Here is an 18,693-nt window from a genome sequence, read left to right on the forward strand (position 1 = left end):
ATACTGTAATTCAACATCTGTATACAATACAAAGTGATCCACCACAAGGCTAGTTACCATCCATCATCACAGACTTGACTGCCTGTACCAATTTCACCCACCTCCCAACCCCCTTCCCCCATGGTAACCACTAATCTGATCTCCGTATCTAGGAGTTTGTTTTTGTTTGTCTGTTCATTTGCTTTGTTTTTTTACCTTCCACATATGAGTGAAATCATATAGTATTTGTCTTTCTCCATCTGACTTATTTTACATAGCATAATACCTTCAAGTTCCCTCCACGTTGTCACAAATGATGGGATTTCATTCCTTTTTTTACAGATGAATAGTATTCCATTATGTATGTGTACCACATCTTCTTTATCCATTCATTCATTGATGGACATTTTGGTTGTTTCCATATCTTAGCTTTTTGTAAACAATGCTGCAATGAACACAGGGGTGCATATATCTTTTCAAATTAATGTTTTTGTATTCTTTAGATAAATACCCAGAAGTGGAATAGCTGGGTCATATGGTAGTTCTAATATTAATATTTTGAGGACAATCTAATTCTTAAATATAGTTAAGACAGAACACTTCAGAGATTCCAGATGGCAGATGATATAGAAGGCTTATAGATGGGATAAAATTTAAGCCACAGAGTGATTCTGTAGTCTTTCCTAATCAATAAAACCCAAATATTCAGATCATTCAGGATGAGTTTTAAAAATGCAAAAGCCCATAAGAAAAATATAGTAACTCTTCTATTAGTCCCTGAGGTTTAAATAGTTTGGTCACTGCAAGCAACACCAGAATACAACAGCACATGCTAGTGTTTTGAGTTGTGTGGAGTAGCAGAACTTGTGTGGCAAAAACATTTTCTGGCTCTGGGAAAGCCACAGAAATAGAAAAGGAAGAAACTGGAGCATTTCTGGTTGGGTCGGACCTGGCCAGCACCAAAAGTGTCTGGCAGAGACTGAGGGAGGGAGAAAGAGGAGGGGAGGTGGAGAAGGAGGATTCGGGGAGTAAGAGCGAGGAGCCCTCATGCACCACAGAAAAATAACCAGGAGTGGGAATGCTGGATGTTTGAAAATTTTCAGAGACTTGGTGAAGAAAAATTATCAGAAAGACTATAGCACTATTGTACCGATTTGATGTAGCCCAAGATTAAGAGATGTTATTGGGGGTCAAGGACAAGACGGCAGTGTAGAAGGACCTGAGCTCACCTTACCTCACGAAAACCCCAAAATCACAATTAACTGCTGAACAACCATTGACAAAAAAGGACTGGAACCTGGCAAAAAAGATATTTTACTTCCAAAGACAAAGAAGATGCCACGAGATGGTAGGAAGGGTGCATTCATGATACAATCAAATTCCATATCTGCCAGGTGGGCAACCCACAAACTGGAAAATAATTATATCACAGATGGACTTCCCTGGTGGCGCAGTGGTTAAGAATCCACCTGCCAATGCAGGGTACACGGGTTCGAGCTCTGGTCTGGAAAGATCCCACATGCCGAGGAGCAACTAAGCCCATGTGCCACAACTACTGAGCCTGCGCTCTAGAGCCCGTGCTCTACAGCAAAAGCCACCACAATGAGTAGCCCATGCACTGCAACAAAGAGTAGCCCCCGCTCTCTGCAGCTAGAGAAAGCCCACACACAGCAACAAAGACCCAAAGCAGCCAAAAATAAAATAAATTTATTTAAAAAACTTATATCACAGATGTTCCTCACAGGAGTGAGAGTTCTGAGTCCCATGTCTGGCTTCCATCTGGCGGTCTGGCATCAGGAGGAGGAGTCTCTAGAATGTTTGGATTTGAAGGCCAGCGGGGCTTAATCACAGGAAATCCACAGGATGGGGGGAAACAGAAACACTACTCTTGGAGGGTGCACACAAGGTCTTGTGCACACTGGAACCCAGGGGAAAAAGCAGTGACTTCATAGGAACCTGGGCCAGACCTACCTGCTGGTCTTGGAGGGCCTCCTGGGTAAGTGGGGGGCAGCTGTGGCTCACTGCAGGGACAAGGACACTGGTGGTGGAGGTACCAGGGACTACTGATTGGCATAAGCTGTCCAGGAGGTCGCCATTTTGACACCAAGACCTGGCCCCACCCAACACCCTGTAGGCTCCAGTGCTGGGATGCCTTAGGCCAAACAACCAACAGGGCAGGAACACAGTCCTACCCATAAGCAGACAGGCTGCTTAAGGTCTTCCTGAACCCACAGCCACCTCTAAACACACCTTTTGACATGGCCCTGCCCACCAGATGGACAAGACCCAGCTCCACCCACCAGTGGGCAGGCATCAGTCCCTCCCACCAGTTAGCCTGCACAAGCCTCTTAGATCAGCCTCACCCACCAGGGAGCAGACACCAGAAGCAAGGGGAACTACAATCCTGCAGTCCATGGGACCACAAACACAGAAAGTTAGACAAAATGAGATGGCAGAGGAATATGTTCTAGACGAAGGAACAAGATAAAACCCCAGAAGAACAACTAAATGAAATGGAGATAGGCAAAGTACCTGCAAAAGAATTCAGAGTAATGATAGTAAAGATGATACAAGATCTCAGAAAAATAATGGAGGCACAGTCAGAGAAGATACAAAAAATATTTAACAAAGAGCTAGAAGATTTAAAGAACAAACAAACAGAGTTGAACAATAAAATAACTGAAGTGAAAAATACACTAGAAGGAATCGATAGCAGAATAAATGAGGCAGAAGAACAGACAAGTGAGCTAGAAGACAGGATGGTGGAAATCACTGCCATGGAACAGATTAAAGAAAAAAGAATGAAAAGAAATGAGGATAGTTTAAGAGACCTCTGGGTCAACACTAAAGGCGCCAACATTTGCATTATAGGGGTACCAGAAGGAGAAGAGAGAGAGAAAGGGTATGAGAAAATATTTGAAGAGATAATAGCTGAAAAATTCCCTAACATGGGAGAGGAAACAGTCACCCAAGTCCAGGAAGCACAGAGTCCCATACAGGATTAACCCAAAGAGGAACACACAAAGACACATGGTAATCAAAATGACAAAAATTAAAGCTAAAGAGAGAATAATAAAAGCAGCAAGGAAAAAGCAACAAATAACCTACAAGGGAATCCTCATAAGGTTATCAGCTGATTTTTCAGCAGAAACTCTGCAGGCCAGAAGGGAGTGGCATGATATACTTAAAGTGATGAAAAGGAAAAACCTACAACCAAGAATACTCTACCCAGCAAGGCTCTCATTCAGATTTGATGGAGAAATCAAAAGCTTTACAGACAAGCCAAAGCTAAAAGAATTCAGCACCACCAAACCAGCTTTACAACAAATGCTAAAGGAACTTCTCTAGGTGGAAAAGAAAAAGCCACAACTAGAAACAAGAAAATTATGAATGGGAAAGCTCATTGGTAAAGGCAAACACACAGTAAAGGTAGGAAATTATCCACACAAATATGATATCAAAACAAGCAATCGTGAGAAGAGGAGAGCACAAATGCTGGATATTGGAAATGCACTTGAAATTAAGAGATCAGCAACTTAAAACAATTCTGTATATATATAGACTGCTGTATCAAAACCTCATGGTAACCACAAACCAAAAATCTACAATAGATATACACACAAAAAATAAAAAGGAATCCAAACACAACACTAAACATAGTCATCAAATCACAAAAGAAGAGAAAAGAGGAAGGGAAGAAAACAAACTCAAAACAATTAACAAAATGGCAGTAAGAACATACATATCAGTGATTCCCTGGTGGTGCAGTGGTTAAGAATCCGCCTGCCAATGCAGGGGACACGGGTTCGAGCTCTGGTCCGGGAAGATCCCACATGCCGTGGAGCAACTAAGCCCATGTGCACAACTACTGAAGCCCTTGTGCCTAGAGCCCGTGCTCCACAAGAGAAGCCACCACAATGAGAAGCCCACACACTGCAACGAAGAATAGCCCTCACTCGCTGCAAATAGAAAAAGCCCACGCGCAGCCACAAAGACACAGTGCAGCCAAAAATAAATAAATTAAATTAATTTAAAAAAAATACATATCAGTAATTACCTCAAATGTAAATGGATTAAATGCTCCAACCAAAAGACATAGACTGGCTAAATGGATACAAAAACAAGACCCCTATATATGTTGTCTATAAGAGACCCACTTCTGATCTAGTGACACAGACTGACAGTGAAGGAATGAAAAAAGTTATTCCATGCAAATGGAAATCAAAAAAAAGCTGGAGTAACAATACTCATATCAGACAAAATAGACTGTATTTATTTTCATTTTTGGCTGTGTTGGGTCTTCGTTGCTGCACACAGGCTTTCTCTAGTTGTGGCGAGTGGGGGCTGCTCTTTGTTGCAGTGCACGGGCTTCTCATTGCGGTGGCTTCTCTTGTCGTGGAGCAGGGGCTCTAAGTGCACGGTTTCAGTAGTTGTGGCACACAGGATCTAGAGCACAGGCTCAGTAGTTGTGGAGCACGGGCTTAGTTGCTCCGCATGTGGTATCTTCCCAGACCAGGACTCGAACCCAGACTTGAAACCGTGTCCCTGCATTGGCAGGCAGGTTGCTAACCACTGCGCCACCAGGGAAGCCCCAAAATAGACTTTAAAATAAAGACTGTTACAAGAGACAAAGAAGGACACTACATAATGATCAAGGGATCAATCCAAGAAGAAGATATAACAATTGTAGATATATATGCATCCAACATAGGAGCACCTCAATATCTAAGGCAAATGCTAACAGCCACAGAAGGAGAAATCGACAGTAACACAATAATAGTGGGGGACTTTAACACCCCACTTACATCAATGGACAGATCATCCAGACAGAAAATCAATAAGGAAACACAATAGAAAAGGTCAATGAAACTAAAAACCTTTTGTTTTGAAAGATAAACAAAACTGATAAACCTTTAGCCAGACTCATCAATCAGTACACCTGATTTTCAAGTCCTCCCAGCCCAGATGCCAGCCATGCAAGTGACAGAGCCTCCAGCTGATTCCAACCCCCAGCTATCAAGCCAGTCTCAGACATTGAGTCTTCCCAACTGCAGCCTCAGACATCCCCACTGTGCCCATCCAACTCTCTGGCCTACACAATCCATTGGCATAATAAAACGGTGATTGCTTTAAACCTCTAAGTTTTGGAGTAGTTGCTACATAGCAATAATGGCCAGAATAGGTCATAAGGCAATCCCATTTGGTTCCCTCAAACCCCCAAGAAGTATTCTGCCTTTTGAGCATTTTCCTGGTTGGGGGGAGGGAGGAAAGCATTCAGCCAGTAGACATAGGATTCTTTTGAGAAAAAAGCTGAGTTTTGGCATCTTCTAACCAAGCTTTACAGGGCCCCTCCTGGCAGGGGAAAGTCAGCCCCTTGCCCAGTCTGATCTGGTCAGCCACTCCCAGCCCCACCCCAGCTCAAGACTCAAAGAGATGCTTCACTGCCCCCAATTCACCTCACAATAAGCCATCTCTGAGGAAAGAAGGTAAGGCTCTCAAAGCACTGTCAACCTAATCATTATGTAAGACTGATTGGATAGAAAACAGCCCTGGCATTGCTGCCTAACACTCATTTCTAACTGGCCACAATCCAGTTCTGTTACTGAATCATCTCCATCCCATGGTCATGTTTTACCTCTCATTTGCCCTTCCCAAGCAGACCTTTCAGACCCACATTCATATAAACATCACCAGGACTGTTTCACCCACAATCATATAAACATCACCAGGACTGTTTCACCCACAATCATATAAACATCACCCCAGTGCTGTTTCACATCGCTCCACTCTACACAATCCTCCTGGCTTCTCCCCTCTTTCACTTGTCCCCTCCCACTTGAGTGAGCCGCCCTGGGATACAAGTATTTAAACCAAATCCTGTTTCCAATGGGTGTCTCAATATTTTTAAACCTTTTTCCTCACAAGCTTAGTGGAGCCTCTTGCCCATAACAAGGGAACTAGATGTCTCATTTTTCCCAGGTTTATGCCTATTGACCCGGCTTAATTAATATTGGTACTCTCAAAAGCGCCCCAATTTGGGTAATAATGTATATGATCCCCCTAACCCTAACGCGTCTTCTATCATTTGCCATCCTTCACATGAGACAAACCCCTACCTAATTTCTCGGCAGGAATAATGTTCAAGAACACACAATGTTTTATACAAGAAACCTCAGGTAATGTCCAGAGTGGACTTGTTATATGGAGGGCATTTTCCTCATTTGTGAATATCATAATCTAAATCATCTCTTTTGCATATAATGAGCAGGAACTGAGTAAATGAAGGAACAGGTGATAGCTAATGTCCTTTCTAGGCCTCAAATTTTAAGGATATATGTGTAAATTCACAAACTGGGCTCAATCCAGGGCAGCAGAATTTTTTTCCTCTTTAGAAATTTCTGGTTACCAAAGTTCCAGAAATTGCTTTCTCATTCCCTAATCTTTCATTTTCTCGAGTTCTCCATTACGTAACATGGAGCTGGGGCTTTGGGCCGAATTTTCCTTTAAAGATGATTTTTATAGTCAATAAGCAACTTCAAGGAGTGACGAGCCAGCCGGGGAGGCGATATTAGTTGACGCAAGCGTCTAAGCAAATCCCAACTCATTTTTCCCAGGGACTCACATTCCCGGGCCTGCTTGGCAGGGCTAAGCCTCTACGTGTAAACCCTGGGCTCCGGCAGCCGCCTCCCCGCCCCGCCCCCGCATCTCCTCCTCTGCCCCGCGCTGACGCCGGCCCTCGCCGCCAGTCGTTGACAGCCGCCGAGCTGCGAGCTTCTTCTCTCCCGCAGAGGTAGGTAAACAGACGCATCGCTCTTTAACCTCCCAGCTGGGGCCGTGGGCGCAGAGGCCGGCAGTCAGAACCGCTGCCGTGGGGCCGAGACGCGAGGGCGCACGGCCGGGTCTGGGCGGGAGGCCGACCTTGACAGTGAGGAGGGCGGGGGGCTTCCGGAGGGCGCGCAACTAGTCAGGCCTACCCAGCGTGCTCGTTGGTTTTCTAACGCCGTGGCTTGGTTTTGCCCTCCTGGTTAGGCGAGCTGCATTTACTCGGAATGGGGGAGGGGGCCGCGGCTGGCCGGGGCCCCTCTGGAGGGATGTGGGTAGTGTCGACGAGTCTGCCCCCCTCCCACGCACGTCCACGGCGGGAGTGGGATGGGCGAGTAGCGCCGGCAAGGGGGCCACAGGTCCGGGGAATGGGCGCGGGGAACCCAACGAGGGCCGCAAAGTGGCTCCGCTGGGGCGCTCAGCGAGGAGGAACAGGGAGAGGCGCGGGTCCGGGCCCTCCCGATGCCCAGAGGGGACGCGGGCGCCCACCCGGGGTCAGGGCCTCGGCGGGGAGGAGTCCCGGGGCGTCTGGGGGCCCCCCCAGCCACCACCGCCGACCTCCTCCCTAGAGGGGGCCCTGCCTGCCATCACGCGGCCGGGTCTCTGCCACCCCCGGGGACCGGCACAGGCTGGCGTGAGCTGGGCTTCCGGCCTCGGCGGGCGGAGTCTTGGGGCGACCCCGCCCTCACTCCCGGGCCTGAGACGCCCAGGTCCCGGCGGCAGAGTGTCTCCTGCGAGCTCAGGTGTGGTGGACGCACAGGCTTTGTTTTTCGCTGTCTCGACTGTCCCTCTGGAAGGAGAGAACTCGGCCGTCAGGGGTACTCCAAGAGCGGGGATCAGGGCCGGGCAGCGCCCCTCGGAGAACCATATTCCTCCGCTAGTATGGGTGGCACCTTCACGTTTGATTATTAAACAATGGGGAGAAGTCCATTTTTGCAGTCCTTTTTCGTTTTTGCTCTTTGCTATTTGTATCAGCAGTAGCAAATAGATTTTTTGAAATCATAAGCCCACCACCATCACATCCACCCTCACCATCTCAAAGCCACTGCCTTCTGTTTTTCAGTTTCCTCTTCTCCAGATTCATACACAACACAATGCAGTTTCACCTCCCTGATGATGATTATCCTCATCTCATGGCCGAGTTATTTTCCTGTACTTAGAGCAATCACGGTTTAATAAGCAGTTCCCGGCATGCTGAGCATTTGAAGTGTTTCCCTTTTCCTTGCAAAAAAATCCAGATAGAATAGAATTAAAGATTTTCACAAATCAAATTATCAGAAAAAATAGGAACAGAAAATTGAATAAAAATGTCAGACCTCTGGAAAAATCAACAACTCTCTCAGATTTGAAGAAGAAAAAAAAAAAAATCACCAATGAAAAGGAACAATTTTACCTACCCAAACACTGAGGAGCTCTTACAATGAAAAAGAACTAACCAGAAAGGGAAAGAAAGCAGAGCTAGAATGTGATTTGTATATGGTTTTTATCTGACACAAATTTTTCATACTTGTGAAAGGAAAATATCGAGATTATAAAAGATAAACGGTGAAATGATGAATCGTTTATAGAATAAAATGCAAATTAAAGTAAGTCTGGATTATCATTTTGCAACTATCAGCAAAAACAACAGTAACAGTAACCACTGCTGGACGGTTGCCTAGAAATTTGCATATTCAGTTATCCTGGGAGGAGACAGGGCTTTGGGGTTAGAAAGATGGCTCTGCAACTAATCATTTCACAGCTTGGGACCAGTTACCTAATTTCCTCATCCTCCTTTTGTCCATTCATAAACTAGAGGAAATTATACCTACTGAAGGAGTTTGCCAAGATTAACTGTTTGTGTAAAACTGACCTTTGGTATGTATACCTTTATTCTTTTCCTAGTCACACTGCACTGGGGACATTGTGAATCTGTATGAAATTTGTGAAAAGCAATCTGGTGATGCATTTAAGCCAAGACCCAGAAACCCCACTCCTGGGAATTTACTTGCAATGGAAGAAACAACAGGAAAGGAAAAAAAAAAAAAGCCATATGCACACACATTCAGAATGATCTAAAATTAGACCTGACGGAGAAGCAACCTAAGTGTATAACAGTAGGGCAGCAGCTAAGAAAATCATGACACATTAACTTAAAGGAACATTGTGTAACCATCAAAAGTCATGATTTTGGAGCCTGTCTGTGATATATTGGAAAAAACTGACAAGTCAAAGTACAGATTAGTAAACTGCATCTACTTACTCCAATGCAGTTTATTAATGTATATGTAAAAAATCTGAATAAAAATGAAGTTTTAATAGAAATACAGGTTATTTTAATTTTCTTTTTTTGTTGATATATTGCTTTTCTAAATAACATAATCTTTAAAATAGTTCATAGTTAATTTTTTTAAGGAAATGTACCCACAGCTTTCTGAGTGTGGGAGAGGGAGAGCTCAATGTCATGTTTGCTGCTGCTTTTTTGAACCGACCTCATTTCTTTTTTTCAAATATTATCTTGTTTTTTTCCTTGAGTAGATTTATTAGTGGTTTAGTAATTTATATATTGTGTTTTTCTTTTAAAGAATCAGTTCTTAGATTTATTTATCAATTCTAGTTTTTTCTTTTCTGTTTTCTTTTTTTTTTTTTAGGGACTCCTGAATATATTTGAAAACTGAACAGTTTCAGCCAAGCCGAAGCATTCTGTCTTCCCAGGGACACAAATCCAACTTAGCTGAGCCAAAGCAAATGTACGTACCCTGTGGAATCCCTTTGGTCTTGTGATGGTTGAAAGTTTCCAACTGTCACAGAAGATAAGGGCCTCGAAAGGCTGTGATCACAAATCCTTGCTCTGGAGGCAACTTGGATCTATATATGTAACCCACACCTATTATATCATCCTTTCTTGTAAAATCATCTTGATTTTGCAGGGAAAGGGCTTTCTCTAGAATCATTCTGAGTTATGTAAGGAAGCAACCATTTTAAAAATAGTATAATAAAAGCAGTAACATTACAAACATTTTTGCACCAAATTAACACTGACAAAAGGTTTTATGAGGTGACAGTTTTTCTAAGCTGTAGTTTTAATTTACCTATTCCATTCTCTCTTTTTGGATCTTATTTCCTCTTCCAAGGCAGCCAGTTTATCAGCTGTGAACTGCTCCATGTGAAACATTCAAAACAGGCCTGTATCTAAAGCTGTGATGACTGTAGCAAAATAATCCTTGAATGAATAGCATGTGTAGCAATTCTTACATTTGGGAGAATTTTTTCTGTTTGTTCATCCTTTTTCTTCTAACCATATTCTCCTGGGGTATGGGGTAGGCTCTAGCAATGTTGCTTTTTTTTCAAGCTGTTCACATAATTCTGAGGATGGATCAGGTTCGGGCCCTTTGCCCTATTCAGTCCAGGGCTAGGCCTCAGTGCCAGTGAAAAACCCCCACCCCAGAGCGGTTTGTAAAATTTTGAGTAGCTTGCATTAGGCTCTTTAAGGGGCAGTGACCTCAAAAGATAAAAATATGACACATGAGTTCCACTTAGCTCAGGAAAGACAGGAAATTCTTCCGGGGCAGTGGTGGGTAGGGGGACTATTTGGTGCCAGTTCCAAATTTCACCAATTAAGTGTCAAGGGTGTAACATGTTTTAAGTATCAGAAGTTTGGCCCCTGGCACATGACCACTGGACAAGTTCCTCCTGGCTCTGATTCTCAGTCCCATGTATTCCCCATGGGAATAGGATGAATGGGATAATATATGGATCTTTTTTTGTTCCTTCTCTCTAGTTTCATCGCTCTGCCATTCTGCTCATGCACTAATACCACATGAGCTTATTTATTTTAGTTTTGCAATGCATTCTGGTACCTGGCAGGCCAAGTATACCCTAGATTTTCTTCCTGTTCAATAATTTCTTTAGTCTTCTTAATTTTGAGTATCATTTCATCATATTCTTTAAAATCCTCTTTAAATTAGGACTGAAATTGCGTTGACTTTATGATTATTTGGAGGTGAATTGGTATCTTTCAGTCTTGATTTTCCCAACCAAAAACATTGTCTGTCTTTCTCTTTTTTTCCAGTCTTCCAGCTTTCTTCCTAAAAGGTCTATTTATTTTTAGGTTAAATCTTAGATATGTTGAATATTTTGTTGTCACTCTGAGTGGGATTTTTTTTTCACACTAAATCTTCTAAATAATTACAATTGATTTGAGTATTCACTCTTTTCTATATGTTGATTTCAAAAACTGCCACCTTAATAAGCTCACTTATTTATTCTAGGACACAGTTTTGGATGATTTTCCTGGATTTTCCAGATAGAAAATCATACCTGGGACTTCCCTGGTGGTGCAGTGGTTAAGAATCTGCCTGCCAGTGCAGGGGACACGGGTTCAACCCCTGGTCCAGGAAGCTCCCACATGCCGCGGAGCAACTAAGCCCGTGTGCCACAACTACTGAGCCTGAGCTCTAGAACCTGCAAGCCACAACTACTGAAGCCCGTGTGCCACAGCTACTGAAGCCCGCGCACCTAGAGCCCGTGCTCCACAGCAAGAGAAGCTACCGCAATGAGAAGCCCGCACACCGCAACGAAGACCCAACGCAGCCAAAAATAAAATAAACAAATTTTTTAAAAAAGAAAATCATACCAGGCTAGAACCTCCATAACAGTCTAAAATAGCAGCAATTGCTTGCATTCTTGTCTTGTTCATTATATTAAGGAGAATGCCTTTCCTCTTTCAGTTAAGGTAGGGTGTGGGCTGTGTGTCTGTGATAGCTGTTCTTGATGATGGAAAGGGATTACTTTCTAGTTCTATGGAAATTTTTTCAACAGCTTAACCTTAAAAAATCAGGAACGTATGTAGATTTTAATTGAAAACTTTTCAACATCAGAGAATCTTTGTGTTTTTTTCTCCTTAACCTACTAATAGGTTAATTGATTTCGTGAGTTTAAGCCATCCTTGTACTCCTAAATAATCCTTATTGGTCACAGTGTATTCTTCTTTTACTAAACTATCAAAATCAGCTTGGTGGTATTTTCTTTTGGATTTTGGCACCCATGTTGCTGGAGGTTGGATAGCTAAGAGTGTGAGCCCTTCACTCAGAATACTGGAGTTTGAATCTCGATCCTTTATTCCCTTGGCTATTAACAGCACTTCTCAGGTGAAGCTGCCCAAATGTTTATCTCTACTGAGTTCCAGATTCTTACAACAACTGCCTGAATTGATACTCCCACTTGAATGGCTCATAGATGTAGCAAAGTTAATATGTCCAAACTAAAACTTTATTTTCTCTCACAAGCATGGCCCTCCATCAGTTTCCTCTATTTCAATAGATGGCATCACCACCATCTGCCTGGCTATGAAAGCCACAAACCTGATCAACTCTCACTCCTCCATCCACTCTATCTGCTTAATTGGTTCTTTCTGCAAAATACATCCCATTTTTTCACAGCTCCTCAACTGCATTGGCACAGTCCCAGGCCACACCACCATCTTCCTTCAGTCGTTTTATAAGTGGTCTCACCATTTCTTTTCTTGCCCCCCAAATTTTCTCCTTACACAACAGTCAGGGCAAACTTTGTTAAAAAAAAGGAAAAAGAGCCTGTGATGTTATTCTCCTAAGACCCTTTAATGGCTTCCCACTGTCTTTCAGGTTCCAGACACTTATCTTCTTTAGTCCTTGAACCCACAAACTAAACATCTTACTCACCACTGTGTCCTCAGCCACAGCACAATGCTAGACCCTTAGAAGACAACAAGTATTTGTTAAGCTAATCAATGGCTATTGTACAGTAACTTTTTTCTCCATTTCTCCTATGGTTTATCGTCAGGTTTTCTATTTCTTTAAAAACTGGCACGTACTAGGTGTTCCATAAATATTTGTTTAATGCATTGATTCTAACATCTGTTTTTATAATTTAATAGAAAGGCAATCCATCCCACAAAGATTTTTAATTCATAAAACTTCTACCTTTCACAGTTAGGTCTCTAGGGTCTGCTTTTGCCTGTGGTGTTAGGGTCCTAGTTTTATTTTCCTCCAGTTTCCCAGAAGCATCTGCTAAACAAACCTTTCTTTCTCCATTGATTTGTGGTGTCCGATTTATCATTTATCAGGTTCATACTAAAGAATATATACATGGGTTTATATCTGAACTTGCTATTCTGCTTCCGTTGATCTGTAGGTCCGTTTCTAGACTGTTACCATATTTATTACATTTATTACTATGGCTTTGTAATAGGATTTAATGTCTGATGACAGTAGATTCTCTCCTCTTTTCTCTTCTTTTTTAAGGTTGAGTTTGCTACCCATGGACATTTCTTACCCCTTGTGGGTTTATTGAATTCCTCAAAAAATCCAGGTGGAATTTTGATTGTCATTTTATAATTATAAGTTCATTTGGGGGTAATTGACATCTTTATAGTACTAAGTTGTTCCAACCAAGACCTTTCCATGTTTACAGATCATCTTCTTTGTTCTTTACTAATGTTCAATTTTTTTTTCCCCAGTCTTAAGTCAATCCTAGATACTTTATAGTTTGGGTTGAAATTATTACTATCTTATTAATTTTTTTCTAGTTGATTATTGCTGGTGTAGAGAAATGCTGCTGATTTTTGTAGGCCAATCTTGTATCCCACAGCCTTGCTGAACTCTAGTTGTCTCGTGTTACCTCTGTTGAGTCTGTTGAATTTTCTCTGTTTATGATCACATTAATTCAACGTAATGTCAGCTGGAGCTCTTTCCTTGGAGTTCTTGCACCAGTTACTTCTTTGTCTTTGCATATGGCATTGGAAGGACTTCCAGTCCTGTGGCAGTGGACATCCTTGTCTTGTTTCTGATCTTAAAGGGACTACATTCAAAACTTACTTATTGTGTTTGCTGTTTTAGTTATATAATCTTTATTAAGTTAAGGAAGTTACCTCCTATTCCTAGTCTACTAAGAGTATTTTTCTTAGTGATAAATAGGTACTGACTGTTGTCAAATACTTAATATCTTGAAATGTGCCAGAGTGTTAGGCCACACCTGACCATTCTCTGAGAGCATCTTATATGAAGTGTCATAGCACAGCCAGACATTCAGAAACCTAGTCTCTATTCCTAGCAATTTCACTAATTAACACTGTAATCACAGATATGTCACTTGACTTTTCTGAATCTTGGTGGCCTAATTTGTAGAGTGAGAAGTTTGGATTAAATAATATAAGATCTTCCTTATTTTATCACAAACAGAAAGAGATTCTCCAAGGTCTCATTAAGTTTTGAGTCCTTATCCTTAGAAATGATTCTCTGCTTCAAAATGTAGTTGTTATTTTTTATGCTTTTTATAATTAAATGTTGCTATTGTTGTTCTCAACTGATTTTAAAATGATCTTGTCTTAATATAGTTTATGATCATCCAACTTTAATATTCAGTTTTAAGGTACTGATCAGCAACATATGCCCATGGCCCTTATGCCCTATTGCCTGTATCTCCAGTCCATGGTCATTCTTCAGCTCCAGACTCACCAAGCTAACTGCCTACTGGTATCTCTTGTCCCAGTAGGCAGCTTGATAATGGCATTGTAGCTTGATAATGGCATTGTAGTTTGACAATGGCATTGCCAAAGCCACACACCACATTTGTCTCCCTCCAGACTTGCTCCACCTTCCGTGTTCTGTCCACACAATTGCCCAATCCAGAAATCTGGGTGCCACCTCGATTCTTCCAGTCTTTCATCTTCCATGTCAAACACCAAGCTTTCCAGAAGGTGATAATCCCTTGTTCAATTCCCTGAGGTGTTTGAGCAGAATTGTGAGCAGCATGGAAGCTAAGAGCTGAGCCCCATTAAGCAAATGGAGAATAGATCAGGGAAGCAGACCTGCAGAAGATGGAGTGCCAGGAGATGTGGATGGGAGATTGAGGCCAGTCAACATATCCCAGGACCCTGTACCTCTGACCTTACACAAAAGAGCCTCCAAAAATCCTAATTGGCATATTCTGAGCAGTTTAACTGGGCTTATAACTTTCAAATATATTTTTATTTACACCAAGACATTTCAATAATGATAGTAGAAACATAAACAGGATGTTAATTCATTTATTTGTTTAATCATTCTTCCTCTGAATATTATCCAATTTAGTCTTTAGTTCTGAAGGTTATGAAAAATAACTTTATAATATTAGATGCCATTTTTATTTGAAGATGTCCCAGTGCTGGGGATAAGACTACTATCAACATTACAACGTATGCCATTTTTGGTTTTGTGGCACATGGTATTTTGTGCATATGGTTTGACATGGGGTACAGTAGAAACTGTTTAATGATCATTCTACTATATGTCTTTAATCTCTGCCCTTGGAACCAAGCACCCAGGGTAAATGAGATCTTCAATCGGAAAGGAGGTTTTTAATTGATGAATGTACATTCTGCAAAGGTTCATAAGTTATCATGCAGGATACTTTGTTTATTCCTAAGCTGTGCTAGCCCTTTCATATAAGATATGTGTCGTTTCTACCAAAAATTAGGAGAAAATAAGTCACTCACAAACCATTAAATGCTGAACTAAGACTCATTCAGTGAGTGAGTGACTGCAAATCTTGTGAACACAGCCTTCCTTACCCCATTTTGAACAGCCCCATTTGTTTGTCTATAGAGAGAAAAATGAATTTATAGGTGGGCTTGCAGAATCTTGCACATTTCCTGTTTCCAAAAATTTATTGTATTGAGAATTTCTTTGAGGAAATTCTTGTTGGCATTTATATGTTCAGAGGATATTAATTCCTTCACTTAACAGGTATCTATTGTGTATACAGTCTGTGCCAGGCCCTGAGGAGACAGCAGCAAACAAAAGAGACATTTCCTGCTTACATTCCTGCTCGAGGAAAGAGGACATGAGCCAGCTATTTAGAAAGTGATTTAATGATTTCAGCACCTACCTGGGGGTGTTCCTAACTGGACATTAGAATCACTTCCATAGGGGCCATGCCAGGGTCTCGGGAGGTTCCAGGAGCTCATATCCCTCATAACAGCCCAAATCACTACTTCAGAGAAGCTCAAAGCTATGGCAAACCTACCAGGTGTTTATAGTTTCTTCCAGTTTAGATACAATGTATCAACCACAGGTTATTTTTATCATAAGCAATGTTGCTGGCATTCCACCTTTATCAAGTTTCTAGGAAACAGAGCCAGAAATTATCTTAAGGTCAAATTTGTCCTGAGAGAAGGAGAAAGAGCTGTGTTAACCCTTTACCTACAATTACTTTTGCTGTAAGTGTTGTAAAACAGACGTGGAATGTGAAGAACATTTATGACCAAGAACATTTATAGCTGTTGCCACTGCTCTGCAGCCAGTCATTATGCTGCAGACGTTAAGTGTTTTCAACATAAACACACAACGCTGACACCCTCTTTATTTTGCAGATAAGTCATCATGGTGAAAAGCCACATAGCCAATTGGATCCTGGTTCTCTTTGTGGCCACGTGCAGTGACATGGGCCTCTGCAAGAAGCGACCAAAGCCTGGAGGAGGATGGAACACTGGGGGGAGCCGATACCCAGGACAGGGCAGTCCTGGAGGCAACCGCTATCCACCCCAGGGAGGGGGAGGCTGGGGTCAGCCCCACGGTGGTGGCTGGGGCCAACCCCACGGTGGTGGCTGGGGTCAGCCCCACGGTGGTGGCTGGGGTCAGCCCCATGGTGGCGGAGGCTGGGGTCAAGGTGGTGGCACCCACAATCAGTGGAAGCCCAGTAAGCCGAAAACCAACATGAAGCATGTGGCAGGAGCTGCTGCAGCTGGGGCGGTGGTAGGGGGCCTTGGTGGCTACATGCTGGGGAGTGCCATGAGCAGGCCCCTTATACATTTTGGCAGTGACTATGAGGACCGTTACTATCGTGAAAACATGTACCGTTACCCCAGCCAGGTATACTACAGGCCAGTGGATCAGTATAACAGCCAGAACAGCTTTGTGCATGACTGCGTCAACATCACAGTCAAGCAGCACACGGTCACTACCACCACCACCAAGGGGGAGAACTTCACTGAGACAGACATCAAGATGATGGAGCGTGTGGTGGAGCAAATGTGCATCACCCAGTACCAGAGAGAATACCAGGCTTATTACCAAAGAGGAGCAAGTGTGATCCTCTTCTCCTCCCCTCCTGTGATCCTCCTCATCTCTTTCCTCATTTTCCTCATAGTGGGATGAGGAAGGCCTTCCTGTTTTCATCATCTTAATCTTCACCAGGTTGGGGGAGGGGACATCTACCTGCAGCCCTTTAGTGGTGGTGTCTCATTCTTGCTTCTCTGTTCGTCACCTGTAGGTTAATACCCTTGGCCCTTACAGCACTGGGAAATGGAGAGTAGATCTGAGATGCTATTTATTCAAGCCCCATTTGACTGAATCCTTCATAGGCCAATGCTAGTGCTGAGCTGGTAAAAGTGTAACAGCAAATAATCATTGGTTGATCTAGGCTTATTTTTTGTCGAGTGCAACAGATTGAGGCTAAAACAATTCTCAAAGCAGTCTTCAAATACCTTTGCCTAAATACCTCCAGCTCCTTCTCCAGCTAGAGCTCAGTACACTAATGCCCCATCTTAGCAGTGATTTTATAGCAATTTCCTCATTTGTTTTAAGAAAACCTGACTGCATTTCCCTGTTCAGACAGCATTTCTGCCAAATCTGGAAGAAGGCCACATAATATTCATTCAAAAAACAAAACTAGAAATCCTTATCTTGTGGGCCCAGGCTCAACCCAGTGGAAAGCATGTGTCCTGTGTCTGCAGAGAACTGTAAGGATGTTCTGCATTTTGCAGTATGGGTTACACAGCAGCTATTGCATCAAGAATGGATATTCGTGCAACACTAGACTTCTGGGCAGAGGACAATTTCACAGGGAATGAACATAACTAACATAATATGAAAGGCTTCTGAGACTAAAAATTTCCAACATATGGGAGAGGTGCCCTCGAAGACAACCTCCCATTTTCGATGTTTAAAGCACCTTCATGTGGTATTCTTTTCTTTAGTAATATAAACTATAGATAATTAAGTTACCTTAATTAAACTACCTTCTGGACACTGAGAGCAAATCTCTTTTGTTTGTTTACCTGGAAAGCAGAATGATTTTAACATTGTTTGGATGAAGCCAGGAGATTTTAACATAGAGGAAACTGCAGCTATTAAAAACACGGTATTCATTTGATTGAATCCTTCCTGGGCCAGTGCTGGTGTTGGACTGGTAAGAGTGTAACAGCAAATGTAGAGGATTATGTTATGAAGAAAACAATTAGTGTACAAAGAAAAGAAATGCTTTCATTTCTTTACTGCTATCTCATAATTGTCAAAAAATAGAATTAGGTCCTTAGTTTCTGGAATTGGCTTTTGAATCAGAGAATAGGGAGGCATTCCAAAAAAAAAAAAATAGGTTAGAGATGGTAGGAATATGATCCATTCAAAGTGGAAAAAGAAATTCTGTTACCATTATTTAAGTAAGGTAAAATTATTCCCTGGGTTGTTCAATATTGTCACCTAGCAGATATACATTACTATTCTGCACTGTTATTACTGGCTTGCACTTTGTGGGTATCCTATGTAAAAAAAAAAAAAATTTATATATATATATATACATATATATATATTGCATATGACAAACTTAGAAATTTCGGTTAGAGCGGTTAACATCTGAACTATCTAATGCATTACCTGTTTTTGTAAGGTACTAATACTTAATAACACTTAAAGGAAACCCTTTTGTGTGGTCCTTAGGCTTACAATGTGCACTGAATAGTTTTGTATAAGAATACAGAGTGGTATTTGAAATACGCATGTGCTTTATATTTTCTATATTTGTAACTTTGCATGTACTTGCTTTGTTGTATTAAAAGTTTATGTGTTTAATATCTGACTAATATTAAACAAGAGCTAAAAGGAGCATCTTCCGTGAAGT

The 18,693-nt window shown here is 42.0% G+C and overlaps 1 protein-coding gene across 3 annotated transcripts; it reads left to right on the plus strand.

Annotated features, from left to right (window-relative positions):
• The first annotated feature begins 6,597 nt into the window (after positions 1 to 6,597).
• On the plus strand, positions 6,598 to 18,678 carry PRNP (prion protein (Kanno blood group)). 3 transcript variants are annotated; one of them, XM_082431440.1, is made up of 3 exons: positions 6,598 to 6,773; positions 9,432 to 9,530; positions 16,169 to 18,678. In XM_082431440.1, exon 3 carries the CDS (start codon positions 16,179 to 16,181, stop codon positions 16,950 to 16,952), a length of 774 nt encoding a protein of 257 aa, XP_082287566.1. In that variant the 5' UTR covers positions 6,598 to 6,773; positions 9,432 to 9,530; positions 16,169 to 16,178; the 3' UTR covers positions 16,953 to 18,678. The 3 variants fall into 3 exon arrangements, with proteins under 3 accessions (XP_082287566.1, XP_082287568.1, XP_082287567.1); XM_082431441.1 differs by having other exon boundaries at positions 6,644 to 6,769; positions 16,169 to 17,535; XM_082431442.1 differs by lacking the exon at positions 9,432 to 9,530 and having other exon boundaries at positions 6,641 to 6,773; positions 16,169 to 17,535.
• The last annotated feature ends 15 nt before the right edge of the window (positions 18,679 to 18,693 follow it).

Source organism: Balaenoptera physalus (assembly GCF_965194825.1).
Source record: "Balaenoptera physalus genome assembly, chromosome: 16".
Lineage (NCBI taxonomy): Eukaryota > Metazoa > Chordata > Mammalia > Artiodactyla > Balaenopteridae > Balaenoptera > Balaenoptera physalus.